A 15,818-nucleotide genomic window follows, 5' to 3' on the forward strand; every position below is an offset into this window, starting at 1 on the left:
TGTAATCTAACATTTGTCTTAATGTGGTTTTATGAAGTGTGGATATACTGAGAGTTTAGTCCTGACAGCTTCTCCATATAACAGCTAGCCCAATTAGACAGTCATAAATAAGAGAAACCAATTGCTGTAATTTGCCCTGCAATTTAAACAATTACATGCTTGTTATTTATTGTAGTAAGTTAAGTTGGTACAGTTGGCAGTTAGTGTTATCAGCTGATTGGTGCCTGTCTGTCAGCATAAGTTGTGTACAGTGTCTCCCAAAACTATTTTGACACTTAAGTGGGGAAAAAGCTATTAACACAAAACAAAATGTCGAACCAAGTAGCACCGATTTTAAAGGATAGCACAAGCTTTTTGAGCTAATATTTCACTATAAGTAATTTGTGTTATATTATAAAGAGGATACTTAAGTAATTTTTGAATATTAATTAGGCCAAGATTTTTTTATACCGACCCCTATTAACCCGTCCCCCAATTCATATTTCATATAAGCATTTAAATACGAAAAAAAGTTATAGGATATGAAACGTTTCATTTTAAAACAGCAAACAAGTTGTATTTTATTATTGCGAGTTAGGGTTGAATTCAAATCAAATGTTAATTTTTTTTTCTATACCCCAGAATTTATTTTCGTCATGTAAACCCTTCATATTTTTACACAGGCACTTATAACTGTCCCCTCAGGAGGGTAAAACACTGAAGTCTTCCCTGTAGCACATTTTTAAAGTGGTTAAACTAAGTACAACTCACACTGCATTACATCTCTCCCCAATATCATCGATCATGTGAATACAGCTGATAATTTCACATCCGCATTGCTTTAAAATATGATCCCACAATACTGACTCTTAGTAATGAATATATTGGTATGGTAACACAATGTCACACACTGTATTTACCCACAATTTAAAATGAAGACAAAGAAATGTAGTGGCTATTTTGACACGTTCTGGTTATCAAATATAAAGGAACATATACTGAACCTGCACTGTAAACCCGAATAAGTTGGCTGCCTCAAATGTTTTAAGTTAAGAAATGTAAAGTTTAAGTAAGCAGCACTTGCAGATTTTTATTTTGTACATACAATTATACATTTTAATTGCTCTGAACTTGAAATATTGGAGTTAGCTAATTCATACACTTAACTTAAAAATATAATGTAATCTCAAATTTTGTAGTAGTGGAAACTTGACTAGCTTTAACTAGCTAATTCAAAAAATGCCACCTTGCTAATTGTTTACACAATGCTTTGGTAGCATTAGCATAGCATCGCACTTGCTGAATGAGAACAGCAATATAATACATTTAACATCTGTTCAAAAAACATAATAAAACATTTAATTTGTGCATTTACTCTCCCTTTTGAGTGTCATGGCAAAGCGTGCTGGGAAATAGCAACACGATCACATGACAATGCGTATAAATATACGAGCAATGTACTATGTGCAATGTCGTGGAATGTATATGCCAAAATGTGTTTTGGTGTGCATATGATACACAATTTATGGCGTGTATATGACACACTCTTGGGTAGGATGGGGGTGGGGGGTTCGTGTGTATAATACACAATAAAGTGCGTATCATATGCATGCGAAAAACTGCGTACCATATGCACGCAAAACTACATTCCACGACATTGCACACTCGTGTTATTGATACGCATTTTCGTGTGATCGGGCTCGAAATAGAAATCCTGGCCAAGTTTCAGTTAAATGTAAATGAGTCTAAATTAATAGAAACAAGTTCAGAAAACTCAAAACAATGAAACAATTCAGATTAGCTACTTAAAATGTGTCCGTTTTGAGAACTCAAAAGAAAGAGGAAGTTCTAAATACTCATGAAAGTTAATTTGATTGAACAGATTTGTTCAATTTGAGTTGGCTCTACTCTAACCAATTAATTATTTTGAGCATTAGGGTTTAGAAAACTGGGGTTTTAATGGCAACTGTCTTCATATATCCACTATAAAATCTTCTTGACACCAGTTGTTTAATATGCAGATAGCTATTGCTCAAGTTATAAGTTCTGAGTGAGAAAAATGTCTTTCATTTGTTTGCAGATGCCATTTTTTTTAATACATTTTTCGATTCCAATCCAATTTAAAATGCGGAATGAGTCTGCGAATACTTTTTGAGGCCACTGTATGAATGTGGTTGTATTGTGTAGCATATGATGTGACGCTTACATGCAGTGAAGAATAACGCATGTGTGTGAATTCTCCAGTGCAACTCAAACGGATCTGCTGTTGCAGACACTGTACCTATAATGAGACAAAATGATTCTACACCGGAATAGCGATGATGAAACTCGGTAAGCACGGTCTGTGTGAGCGAGAACGAGGAAGAGAGCGTCCTTCAGATAAAACCAAAGGCTCTGCGTTTGTAATGCGCGAGTGTGTGTGTGTGTGTGTGTGTGTGTGTGTGTGTTTGTAATGCGCGAGCGTGTGTGATAAGGAGGTGGGGGTGAGAGACCCCGTTGTGTTTTGACCCCCTAAACAACTCCCAGTCTCCATCTCTCTCTCGCTCTCGCTTCCTCTCTCTCTCTCTGGTTTAAAGCTCCATCGCTCATCGTGGAGAGACGCATTTGAGCTCAACGCGTCGCTTCATGGACACCGATAGCGCGAGAAGGACGCGCCGCTAACGCTGGATATTCGGCCCGCTTCACGCTTTTGCTGCTACAGTCTTTTTAAGGTGGGGTATCTTTACGCCTTCTCATCATAACCTAGTAGCCCATATTCATAATACAACCCATTTTTCAGAACCATAACATTTACGTGGATGCAATAATTTGTTATGGATATGATGCAGCTATATTCGTAATAACATGCGTTTCTCATTCACTCTAGAACAGTAACACTTGCGCTGTTATTTTGGTGGATACTTTTAAAGTGAAAAAAGCAATCTTATCCACTACTCTCACAGGCTATGTGCTTGCATTTATTTTATAATGCCCCCAAAATCCCAAATGCTTTTGGACTAGAATATGAATATGGTATTAGTAACGCGTTTATGTTACGATGCATGTTTTTTTAACGCTTTATTTCTTATAGAGAGTGTGTCTTATCTGCCGGGTGTCTGGTGTGTGTTGTCCTCCGTCAGTGAGTGTGTGAGCTCGGCTTCCGTATCGCATGGAGAAGAGGGTAGGTCCTGTTTCTTCCCTTGATTTCCCAAATCCATTTTCCTGCTATTTGAAGTGTTTGATGCTGTAGTGTGGGTGTTTAAAAAGCATAACCGTAGAGTTGTACTAGCAGTATGCTGTCTAAAATACAAAAAGTTACTTCCTATTTTGCAATTGTTAGATTTTTGGCTGACACGTAATAATAACTTACATTATTAATTCAGTTGTAAACATTATTCTATTATGCAAAGCTTAATAGATTAGTTAATGTGCATTCAAATAGTAAGAAAAAAAATAATGCATTTTCATGTAGCTAGGCCAACACTTATTTGGAAGGCATTTGAGCATCACACTCAGATGCTCAGTTTATCCTTATTGAAATCAAACTTGCATTCACAAATGCATCAAAAGGCAAACCTCGGATTGAGTAGTGTAGGAATTACAGGCCCTAGAAAGGCAGATGAAGTCGGTAAGTAGGTCAACTTTTGTGCTACAGTGAGCGGCCAAATGGAAATTCTTCTTGTGTTCTGTGTCTTCTCAGAAATGATAGTTAAGATCCTGTTAATTTGGCATATTCGATGTCTAACATAAACTCTTATATATGTCCCTGCAACCACACCAATCATTTTATTAATACATTTCACAAAATAAGTGGGTTTAAGCGTATTTCCTCTTTGAGTTTAAGTGAAGTGCACATTCATTACTCATTTATTTAGAAAAAAAGCATTGCTGCAACATACATAATTACATATATACTGTATTTTTATATTCAAATATATTCATTTGGTTTGAAACTAATTGCAGTGCTTGTAATTGTTACTTAATAGTTTGTCAATAATAACTTTCATTATTTACACTAATAGTCATTATGTGATTATGTGATGATATTTCCATCAATAGACAGAAAAATAGACAGGAAAATCTCTGGTTTTCCAGTTTTTATATGTAGGTAAGCTACTTAAATTGAATGAAAGTTATTATAAAGTGTTAGAGTACTGATTACCAGCATGCGTAAAACGTTTATCAAATTTAATACTTTGGATCTTTTTATGTGTTTAACTGCTTTTTGTTTGCTCATAGATTGTTGTAACGCATTTGCTGCAGTAATGATGACTGATGTGACTGCAAATTTAAATTCATACATTGTCCATCTTCATAATAGGCCGACTTATCTCAAATCGTCTTTTTATTTTTGATTAATTCATTTTATAATGAGCATTGGTAGCAGCCAGTGCACTAATTATTAGTTTCACACACACACACACACACACACATATATATATATATATATATATATATATATATATATATATATATATATATATATATATATATATATATATATATATATATATATATATATATATATATATATATATATATATATATATAAATAAAGTTTCATTAGTTAACATTAGTTAATTTATGATCTAACATGAACTAACCACGAGCAATACATTTGTTACACTGTTAATCTTTGTTAACGTTAGTTAATAAAAAAAACAGCTGTTCGTGGTTTGTTCATGTTAGTTCACAGTGCATTAACTAATGTTAACAAGATTTGAATGAAGTATTAGTAAATGTTGAAATTAACAATAACAAAGATTAATAAATGCTTTATAAGTGCATTTCATTATTAGTTGTATTTAACTAATGTTAACTAATGAACCTTATTGTAAAGTGATATTTCATAACAACATGTTCATTGGACATATTTGAAAGGACTGTGAAACCTAAAAATTGCTTTCTATTTGCAGCTTCAAAAATGAACCCAAAAGAAACTGGTGTTAACATAGTGCGTGAAAAAGGGTTTCATGGTGAGAAAGCAAATGCAACAATAAGAATATTGAGCATAAGAATATGAGCGCGGTTTATATGCTACAGAAAAGCCTGATTATTAACAAAGGCCTACACTTTTTTGTATTTTTTTCGTTAAAACGTACTTTGCAGAGGTTAGGTGAGCAGTCATTAGAAATAGTTCAAATGTATTTTATAGTGTTTTTCTTCTGATTGTTGATTATTCTGAAAGCTGTCCTATTGTGCAGTTCTTTTTTTTTAAGCCGTTTTCCAGATCTGACTACAGCATTAATCAGAAAGATCGGGTTATTAGCACCTAATTAGTATAAAAATGAAGGCTGGGTGATTTTATGTAATTGTGTGTACGGCTGTTAATTATAAATCATTTGGAAAGTTTTTTCTTTGGAGTTTACGTCCCAGGGTGAATGTTGCTTGGCACACTGAAAAATCGCACATCAAAGCCTCTCCGCAGCCAGTGTTTATTAAGGAGGAGACACAATTAGCAGCGACTTCAAACAGCCTCTCGCTAGCTCACGTACTCGACTGTACTGTCAATCCTGTATGTGCTTATACATCATAACAAATCCCCCCTACACAGTTCATACTAACATAAGGCTGAATTAGGCAATGTCTTATCTTTTAATTTTGGTCTTCTCCTTATCTAGTATGAGGAGTTGGTGCAGTACCCAGGCTCTGACGCCATGCCTGTGGGAGGCTACCGGGACATCATGAGATCACTTCCTCCGCCTCACTATGGCCACACTGTGCCTGACTCCCTGAAACACCACCGGGACCAGATCTACGGGTGAGAGTCTGGTTACTTCAACCATCTGTTACCTCCCACGAAACTTGTACGAGCACTGCACGTCTTAATAAACTGTATATTGCCTGGGTAGTTTTTATGGCATCATACAAGTTCAAGTGATTTTGCTCAGAATAAAATACATCAGACTAAGTTCAAATTATATTTTTCACTTTTTCACGAGGCCTATTCTTTAGGTCAAAACAAAACATATGTATAGACACGTTTATGTCTATATTTCGTTCTCTTTTTTATTTGCTCATGAAGACACAACGCATTTTAGTGCAAGGGCAACAAAATGAAAAGGTAAAGGTGTGCATTGGATATTAACTCTTTCACCGTCAGCGCTTTTATAAAAAGTTGCCAGCTTTTTTCACAAAACTTTCATGTCCCCCAGAATATATTGTTGTATGAATATCGGATCATGCTGTATGAATATCAGAAGAAAAAAAAGACCACTTGCTTTAAAAAACAACACAATAAACTACTTTTTATTCTAGCTTCATGCATTCTTTTTTATCAACACTTGAATCTGGGTACGTTTCATAAAAAAGCCACATTTTGAGCAAAATCATATTTTTGTCCAGTATGGGATTCAGAAACACAGATGGAGTAGATTGAGTCCATCAACACCCCTAATGCTTCACAGTCCTATAGCTCACCCTGGGTCGACATTTCATTCAGTAACATTAGGCAGTTTTGATTTATGTGCTGTTTAATGTTGATGCATCTGCTTATAAATGATATCGCTTATTTCTGATGTCTAATAGCACCCCCTACAGTATAGAAGTGAAAACACAGAAAGCCGGAAATTTTCGTCAAAGGTGGGAAAGCGTTGTCTTATAAATTACGTACATTTCCGTCAATGGCAGGGAAAGAGTTAAACAACGTCATTTATGTATTCGACTATTCAAGTGCTACCACTCAGAATGATTCAAATTTGTCACCACACAAACAAACAAAATGTAGCATTTTCAGGCAGGCTGTTCTTCAACAGTTTACAAACTACATTCACAATTCACAATTAAAAACGTAAAAACGTCTGAAGTGGTGAAGTTTGTCATTTTTGCAGCAATAGTGGCACAGAATGGAATTGCACAAAATAATTACTGTTTTCAGACAGGTTTTCCAAACACTCCCATTGGTCAGACAAACATATAATCTGGCCTCAAACTCACGCCATTGGTTGAGCTGGTGTTGCTGTGTTGGGCTACTCAAACAAACATGTTTCAAATTCACCTTAGAGCCGTTTTAATAGCAGTTTTTGGGCAGTCAATCTACAAATAGTTTACTTATTATCTATCCATAATTATCTGAGATAGGAGAAAGGCTATAATATGAAGAAAACCCTGAATGATTATGACCTTGTGGTGGCATTCATTTGTCACATAAAATCAATCATTCTTAGGCAGCATTAGCGGTGTTGCATTTTCTTACCCTGCAGTGTTGTCTTATTGGAGCATATGTGTATTGATTTGCAGTCACCCTCTGTTTCCACTTCTGGCTCTGGTATTTGAAAAGTGTGAACTTGCCACTTGCTCACCACGAGACTCCACCTCCATGTCAAACTCCGCCCACCTCCACGGCATGACCAATCACAGCGATGTCTGCTCCTCCGAATCGTTCAATGATGATATCGCAGCCTTTGCCAAACAAGTGAGTAACGCATGTTGGGTTTTCATGTTTTATGAAAACATGATTTTTTAAATACTGTACACACTGTCACAGAAAACTTTCTGCATTATAACATTTTCAAAGAACATCACTTGGTTTGATTTATAAGCTGTTTTCCTCATGGGGACCAGAAAAAGGATTTCGGACATTGCTTTCCTTGTGGGGACGTTTTGTCCCCATAACGTAGGGTTTATCAGGAAACACACACACACACACACACACACACACACACACACACACACACACACACACACACACACACACACACACACACACACACACACACACACACACACACTGGGATCTGCAACTCCTTGTCTAGTTTAAAATGTCAAAGGTGACAGGCTTGTGTCTTGTAGTGTGTTTTTGTCTTTACTAGAAAAATACCTTGCAGATTGCATAAACATCGAACATCAAAGCTGGTACCTTATGGTTTTTTTCTGTTAATTATTTTAGATTCGATCAGAGAAACCCATCTTTTCATCAAACCCAGAACTGGATAATCTGGTAAAATATGCATAAGCTTTAAAAAAATAATTTGCTTCATGTAATTTTGCAAAGGCTGTAACCATTTCTTCTTTTTCTCTTTCTTCCACTCTTTGCACAGATGATCCAGGCCATTCAAGTTCTACGGTTTCATCTATTAGAGCTAGAAAAGGTAGGTTTTGTGTTTTTAAAAATTACCCTTAGAAGGATATATAATGAGAATAATATGGTACTTTAATATATTACCAGTACTGATGATAGTGGTATTTTGAAGGTAAACTAAATTAGTTTAAATATCTTGTTTATTATTATGGTACATGTTGTAAAAAACATGGTATTATCGTAACACATGACCAAAAACATGCTGTTATTTTGATACCATGTCAGAAAATACCATCATACCATGGTACTTTTGTCATTTTCCCAGTTTGTTTAATTCAGTGTTTGATTTTTCTTAAATGAAAATCATTTACCCGCCTCGTTTCAAACCCCTGTGACCTTTTTTTATTTGTCTTTTTTATTATTTTTATTTCATTATTTAATGATTTCCTTCATTAAATCTAATTTACACTTCCCCATATTCAAACGTGGCATGTGAAAAACGTGGCATGACTGTCAGTGACAGTCAGTCTGTCTGTCTGTCAGTCTCTTCTCTGTGCTCTTAGCTTTCATTGTTTATGAAAAAGCAGCATAAACAGCTTTATACATGTCAATAAGCCCGACATCTTCACTCTTCTCTTATAGGTTCATGACCTCTGTGATAATTTCTGTCATCGCTACATCACCTGTCTAAAGGGCAAGATGCCCACTGATTTGGTGCTGGAGGATCGGGAGGGGGGATCCAAATCTGACATGGAGGATTTCACTGGTTCTTGCACCAATCTGTCAGAACAAGTGAGTCAGCAGACATCTGACACATATCAGGGAGCTAGTTGTTTCAAAGTCCCTTTCGAAGAAAGTCTGCTCACTCTGTGGCCATATTTGCTATTTCGGGCATCCAAGACAAAGTCCTATAAGCTTGCTGAACTCACAATAACCCTTATTCACAGCAGCGCCATCTTTGATTTTTAACGGGAATGAAAGCGAGGCCGTGGGATATATTGTTGATGTGTTTTTGGATTGTTCTGCTGATGAACCACTGCAAAAATATAGACAAAGTAGACAAAAATCTCCAGACAATATGAGCTGTGGAAAATTATAAGTGATCTAAGGGTTTTTCACAGTGGATGCGTTCAAGTCACGTTGAAAAGATTGTATATTTATGAGTTGAACACAAAGTCTTAATACGAGTGGGAAGCTCTGGATTTTCTTTAGGCCCCGATGTTTACGAGTTGAGGGAGTGTCAGTGAGAAACGTGGTGGAATACCACAATGCTTGTAGGTACCCAGCAAGCAATTTTGCATTTAAAAGACGTCTAAAACAAGGCAAAATTTGGGCTGTCAGTGAAAATGTAATAAACGTCTAACCATAGCCCAAGAATAGACTAGTCATCAAGAACATGAACTTGTCAAACACATTGTAATCACTGTTGATTTTGCAAACATGATGGAAGATCATTTTGCAAATTATTTTGGCAAAAACTAAATTTTTTAGGTTATTTTGGCTTGAAGTGGGTTACTCATAGCCAGACTATATTGGGTCTATAGTTAACCGAGATGGTAAATTACAGCTATTGTTTGCTGGGTATTTAGCAGTGACATTGTCAGTTTTTTTTTTTATTTAAAACACGCAATATAATAGCATTGTAATGTAAAAATATAATATGTAACGATAAAGTTTACAGTGGCTTCATAAATTAATAAAAAGCATAAAATAGCAAAACAATTTTGTTCTTCATTTTCTAGATGTAGAGTCAAAAATCCTTGCTGCATTTTTGTGTAGTTAATTAAGAGAAGCTCCGACGAAAGTCACCTGATGTCGGAAACAAGACTTCCCACACATAAATACGAAATTCACAGAAGGACTTGAACGCACCACAAGCCTCGCTTTCATACCTGCCATGGCGCTGAATAAGGTCTATTAAATGACATATTTCAAATCAGCAACAAAATCCGTTGAGGAACTGTCTCATAAATGTTGTTTCTTATGCTCAAATAGCATTAAAAAAAACATATTTTTCAGGCTGAACCAGACAATGTGCATGTGCAGTCCTTAGAACACTTTGGCTGTGTCCGAAATCACGTTCTCTCCTGAGTAGGTACTTACTTTAAATAAGTAATCACTTCACCACCGCTAAAAAAGTACATATGAATGTGTGTAGTATGAATGTAATGTGGATGTACTACATTCACCATGTTGTCATTATCCTGTGAACTACAGCGTAAGTTGCGTCGCTTCACTGTCATTCATAAATCCTCTCCTGTGGCCTCACGGGATAGTAAAGTGTCCATCATATGTGCACTTCAGAATCCCACCGGATGTAGTCGGTCATCCGGGGACTTGTCTACTCTTTTATGAGTACTGTGAATTCGGACATACTTCTTTTGACAAATAATTTTTTTCGCCTACTATGTAGTAGGGAAGTATGCGATTTCGGATGCAGCCTCGCTGTTTTTATAGCAACCGGAGCTTCTAACGGCAGCTACAGTGACACAATGACTTTCTCAATCAGCGATTGGCTCTTTTATTTTGAAGGTGGGACTTGTTCCCCCACATAGTGCACTTTGCACTTTGCACTTTCTCCCATTCATAGTTACATGAGTGCACCGTCTAAAGACTAAAGTTGTTTCCTCTTATTGGGTGTGTGTGTGTGTGTGTGTCTGACTGTGTTTGTCTCTCCTGATCTAGAATCAGTCTTGGTTGCGGGACCCAGATGACTGTCTGTCGACCCCCTCGGGCACCCCCAGCGCCTCCTGTGGCCTCACCTCACACAGCGTAGAGAACTGCAGCGATGCCGGTACTGATCACTTTACACACAATCAAGTACTGAATACCGTTTTATAAAATCTTCTGTGAATTGTTTAAACTAAATGCAGTGGTGAATGTTTCTAACAGCAGTATGCTGCATTGTTGCACGTTTAATTCAATAATTGTTATCGGTCCAGTCTAACAAGGTTTTTCATTGTGCTTGTGTGTTGTGCCGTGTCAGGTGATGGGTTGGATGGAAGTGTGGCATCGCCCAGCACAGGAGAAGAAGATGAAACGGACAGAGAAAGACGAAACAACAAGAAAAGAGGAATCTTTCCCAAAGTTGCAACGAACATTATGAGAGCATGGCTCTTTCAGCACCTGTCGGTAAGAGAGAAAACCAATTCATTTACAGTTAAAAACACACTTTTTCTTTTTGTGTTCCATGGAGACAAAAATGAGCAGCATACAGGTTTGGAATGACATGAGGAAAATATGAAGTAAATAAGAGTGAACCCTTTTTTGATTTATTGTGATAATAACAATATATTTATACAAGGCTTGAAAGAAAAATAGCATTTGGTGCTAACATTGGTGCCAGAAAAACAAAGAACAAAGCTTGAAGAAAGAGAACAAAGACAACATAGGAAAGATAGAAAAAGAAGTCATAAAAGGTTTAGAAGAGGTGTGACAAAAATGTACGACTTTATTGACCATCTCAAGTTAATATCTGTGAGATATGAATTTATGAGCTCTTTGATGGTTAATAATATTGCATAGCTGAGCGCAGCTGAAATGAGCAAAGCTTTTGCAGATGTGGTAATGAGCATATGGTAATTGCCAACTAATGACGCTTTTGTAATTACAAATGGCAAAATATCCAGAAGTTACTAATGATAACGAGGATAAAAAATACGAATATAAACAGGTTTATATTTAAATGCATTTTTATATTTATTTTAAAGGTAACATGTTACATTATTTTATTACTTGCAAAAAGTAATTGGTCTACTAGCATGGTCTAAAAGGGTTGCCCCATTCTCTTAATGAGTCATGGGTGTGTTTTGGGCGTACATGCAATAAACCAATCAGAGTCTCATCTCCCATTCCCTTTACAAGCCAGTTGCGCTTGCACCATGGCGGATTCGCTCTTTACATGGTGGAAAGACTGAGCGCTTCTCCAGAGAGGAATCCTTTTATTTCTAATATTTAAACATGTTTGTGTGCTGCTGCCCTGTGTGTGTAATAAGCAGAGTGTACACACGTTGTGCACCCGCCTATAGGCACATATTACTAACACGCCTTTAAATAAACAGAAAAAATACTGCGGCATTGACTTTAGACCAGGTTTTTGTTGGTCAGTGGCGCAGTTGTTTTCAGCTCCTAAAAATAGCAACACACTATCTGAACACACCTTGTTTTCAGACCAGCACGCCCATGGGCGAACATATGGCGTGAGAGCATTTGTCATTTAAACAACATGGCGCTGGATGAGAAAACGATAACTGCGTTGGGCTGAAACTAGCAAAAAACACTTGCGTTGTGCCTGACGCCCCATTGCGCCGGGTGTATAATAGGGCCCTTTGTGTTACATTGTTGCAAATATATTTGTCAGTAAATATATTAAATATTTAATAATGTGTACTATTTACCAAGTATGCATTACTTGCATGAAAAATTCATTCTAACTAAAGAATGGTGCCAATTCAAAAATTAACACATTAGTTTACGTATTACTTTCAGAAAGTAATCCGAGTATGTAAATATGTAACCCCCAGCACTGCCAATAACAATACAGCTGTCTATTATTGTGCGCTCACAAAGGTCACACCACTAACCTAGGCTTAATTGGTTTACAAACCTTTTTGTCCTCTCTCAGCATCCGTATCCGTCTGAAGAACAGAAGAAACAGCTCTCCCAAGACACAGGTCTCACCATACTGCAGGTCAACAACTGGTTAGTAATCACTCTCTTTTACTAATAATCAACCTCTCTTAACTTCTGTAAATTAGATTAAAATATTCTAATTTTATTTATATTAAAGTTAAATTGTGGTTCTTTGGTCAGCTATTGTTGCATTCATCAAAATAATTTGGTGTAATCGTGTGTTTGCTCCTGCTGTCCGCGCTCAGGTTTATAAACGCCAGACGCAGAATAGTCCAGCCAATGATTGACCAATCAAATCGCTCAGGTAAAAGAAAGTTATTCTGCATTACTGTATGTTTACCAATGGCTTGTTTTACATTCTGATTGTATAGTAAATGAACATTTGTGGCTCTCTGCACTGAATAACACATATTTGTGTGTGTGTGTGTGTGTGTTTTTAGGCCAGAGTGATCCGTACAGTCCGGAGGGGGCGGCTCTAGGAGGATATGGGTTAGATGCTCAGTCTCATTTAGGTCTTAGGACAGCAGGTGAGAGCCGCTTCTTCTTATCACACTTTCATAAGGAATCATCACCCTAGATATAGAAAGCATTGCTCTGAGAACATTTTTATCTAGCCATAGTTTCTCTTTTGTTCTTGGGGGACAAAAAGTATGTTGAGGGTGATGTCGGAAGCAGCATATACTGTATTCAAAATTAACTCTTTCCCCTCTACTGACGCGTTTTTCCAGCAATCCATGTTTGCACTGTTATACGGTAGGGGGCGCTATTATGCATATTCTGAAATAGTACAGAATCTCTAGATCAAAACACAGGTGAAGAAGAAGAAACAAGTGATAGAAGCATTGCTTAAGGATATAAATCAAAACTGCCTAACGTTACCAAACTAAATGTGCCCAGGGCGAGCTATTGGACTGTGAAGCTTTGGGGGTGTTGATGGACTCGATCTACTCCATCTGTGTTTTGATCATCGTTCTGAAACAGAACCGGACATTTTGATCAAAATGTAGATTTTTGGTGAAACTTACCCACATTCAAGTGTTGATAAATAAGAATGCATAAAGCTACAATAAATATATACAAAATAAATTAAAAATTTTAAATATATACTTGTCATTAACACCCGCCAACCTGCCAAATGCGGGTGTCTTATATAATATATATAATATATACATTTTACAGTTGTAGTCTTTTAAAAAGGCATCTGGAATAATAAACTAAGAGGCAAGTGTTGTCAAAGATATCGATTTTTCGATACATATCAATACTGAAATATCTGAAATGCTTCCAATACTCATTTTCCACCGAACAGATACACAATACCAGCTGCTCTTTCTCTGTCTCTCTCATCTCTCCGACAGCGAGTTACACACAAACCCGCCTCTCCTCACTCACTCATTTAATCTGCTCTGGATGAATACTGTTGGTGTTACAGGGCTTGAATTTCGGCATGGGATTGTGCATATTCATTTTAATCATTCCCGCAGATTTTGAGCTCACACGCAAAGTGTGCTCAAATAAAGCCGCCTCTCAGGACTAAATTGAGCTCTTTTTCGCTGCTCATTGTTCTCAAACAGTCAAACACACACAAAATAATGTCAAAATGCCGGTCTTGGCGAGTATTCATGTAAACACAGGCAGTTTTGTTTTAAGTTAACGTAAACAGTTGAGAAAGAAAACGCATGTGTGACAGTATAATGGATCCGTGCGTCAGGTCTTAAAGTGACAGTAGCCTAATAAACCTGCTGCCTAATTATGAGATAATATTAAAAATATCTACATTCCCCATGGTATCAAAGTCAAAATTGTGGCCAGTGAAAATGCTGAGTGGCTAGTAACTTTGGAAAACCATTAGCCACAATGGCTGGTGAGCAAAGAAGTTAATGTCAAGCCCTGTATGTTTGATATATTTTATGTTCAGATATTTATACAACAAAATATTCTGGGGGCTATGAAAGTTTTGGGAAAATTATCAAAAATGCGTCCGCCCACTGGCAACTTAAAAAAAAAAAAAAAAACGCTGGCAGGCTAAGAGTTAACATTGTATAAGTTGGGTGAATTGAAAAGAATATTGTTATTAAATTATGGTGTTATTTAGCTGTTTTTCCTTCCATATTAAAAAAAATATGATAACGGTGTTGTGCAGAAAAAATACATACATTTCAGTTTTTTACCATACAGTATTCACCATGCGTTCGTTTTTGTTGTGTGCGTACACTTCCTTGGGGACTAGGGGGATGTACCTGTTCTGAGGACTGACTCTTTCTCTCTTTCTCCATTGTCAGGACTTCAGGGAATGCCGTCCCTGCCCACAGATTACCCCGGGGCCCTTCTGCCCCAGCCGGGATACTCCCACGCTGGCCCATCCTTGCACCCCTACCCCGGCCCCCACACTGCCATGCTGCTCCATCCACCCCCCCACAGCCACCCCGCCGAACCCCTCATAGGACAAGGCCTGGACATACACGCCCACTAACTGAGAGCGGAGCAGGGGAGGGTGCGCTGAAAATGGGAAGGAAGGAAGCAAGGGTACATTGTAAATTGACTTGGCAGTACCACGGCCTCTCACCAAACCTTCAGGGCGTCACCGCAGTCGACACATAATGACTCTGAGAATGTCTTAAATGCACTGAACTGGCATCATATAAATGTATCAAAATGTCCATTTTATGCACTCAATGCCTGACGGACTTGTTACATTCCTTAGCCATTTATCAACATGTATTACTATCCTCTCTCCTCATGACAATGCTCTGAATGCACTGTACCCAATACATCTAACCACTAGTTTTAATGCACATTGCAGCATTTGATTGAATACACCCATGTCTTCCTATGGCCTTTGGGGCGAGCTCAAATCTCCCTTAATCGAACATTAAGGCCTTCATTGCCTTTCTTGCCTTGCCTCCGAAAACCCTCTTGAGGAGCACAAATGGAAAAACACAGCATATACCTCCTCAGTCAGGACCCAAGGAAAGCATATCAAAAAGTCTTGAAATAGAGATGAACTATTGCACCAAATCCTTATAACTGCTGAACATGCTTAATAAAATCTAAGGGTGAAGCTCATGAAACAGGACCAGGTCTCATTTCACCCCAAAATCAAAAGAAGAGATAAAAAGATTTTGCCCTATTTAGAGAAAATGAAGATTACTTTTTCATTCTGCATAGTGATATTATTTTCAAAACATATGAGCCCATATCCCTTCCC

General features: G+C 37.3%; 1 protein-coding gene across 1 annotated transcript in view; it reads left to right on the forward strand.

Annotated features, from left to right (window-relative positions):
* Positions 1 to 2,316: 2,316 nt before the first annotated feature.
* meis3 (myeloid ecotropic viral integration site 3) overlaps positions 2,317 to 15,818 on the forward strand; it is a 14,698-nt gene continuing 1,196 nt past the window's right edge. The window contains exons 1-13 of the mRNA XM_079823534.1: positions 2,317 to 2,690; positions 3,050 to 3,139; positions 5,580 to 5,719; positions 7,198 to 7,372; positions 7,847 to 7,897; positions 7,998 to 8,048; positions 8,621 to 8,770; positions 10,664 to 10,772; positions 10,965 to 11,110; positions 12,603 to 12,679; positions 12,856 to 12,914; positions 13,051 to 13,137; positions 14,893 to 15,818. The exon at positions 14,893 to 15,818 is cut by the window's right edge and continues 1,196 nt beyond it. Of these exons, the coding sequence (XP_079679660.1) occupies positions 3,128 to 3,139; positions 5,580 to 5,719; positions 7,198 to 7,372; positions 7,847 to 7,897; positions 7,998 to 8,048; positions 8,621 to 8,770; positions 10,664 to 10,772; positions 10,965 to 11,110; positions 12,603 to 12,679; positions 12,856 to 12,914; positions 13,051 to 13,137; positions 14,893 to 15,083 (1,248 nt within the window). The 5' untranslated portion in view covers positions 2,317 to 2,690; positions 3,050 to 3,127 and the 3' untranslated portion in view covers positions 15,084 to 15,818. The remainder of the gene's footprint in view (positions 2,691 to 3,049; positions 3,140 to 5,579; positions 5,720 to 7,197; positions 7,373 to 7,846; positions 7,898 to 7,997; positions 8,049 to 8,620; positions 8,771 to 10,663; positions 10,773 to 10,964; positions 11,111 to 12,602; positions 12,680 to 12,855; positions 12,915 to 13,050; positions 13,138 to 14,892) is intronic.

The sequence above is a fragment of the Gobio gobio genome (genome assembly GCF_949357685.1).
Source record: "Gobio gobio genome assembly, chromosome: 8".
In the NCBI taxonomy this organism is placed as follows: Eukaryota; Metazoa; Chordata; class Actinopteri; order Cypriniformes; family Gobionidae; genus Gobio; species Gobio gobio.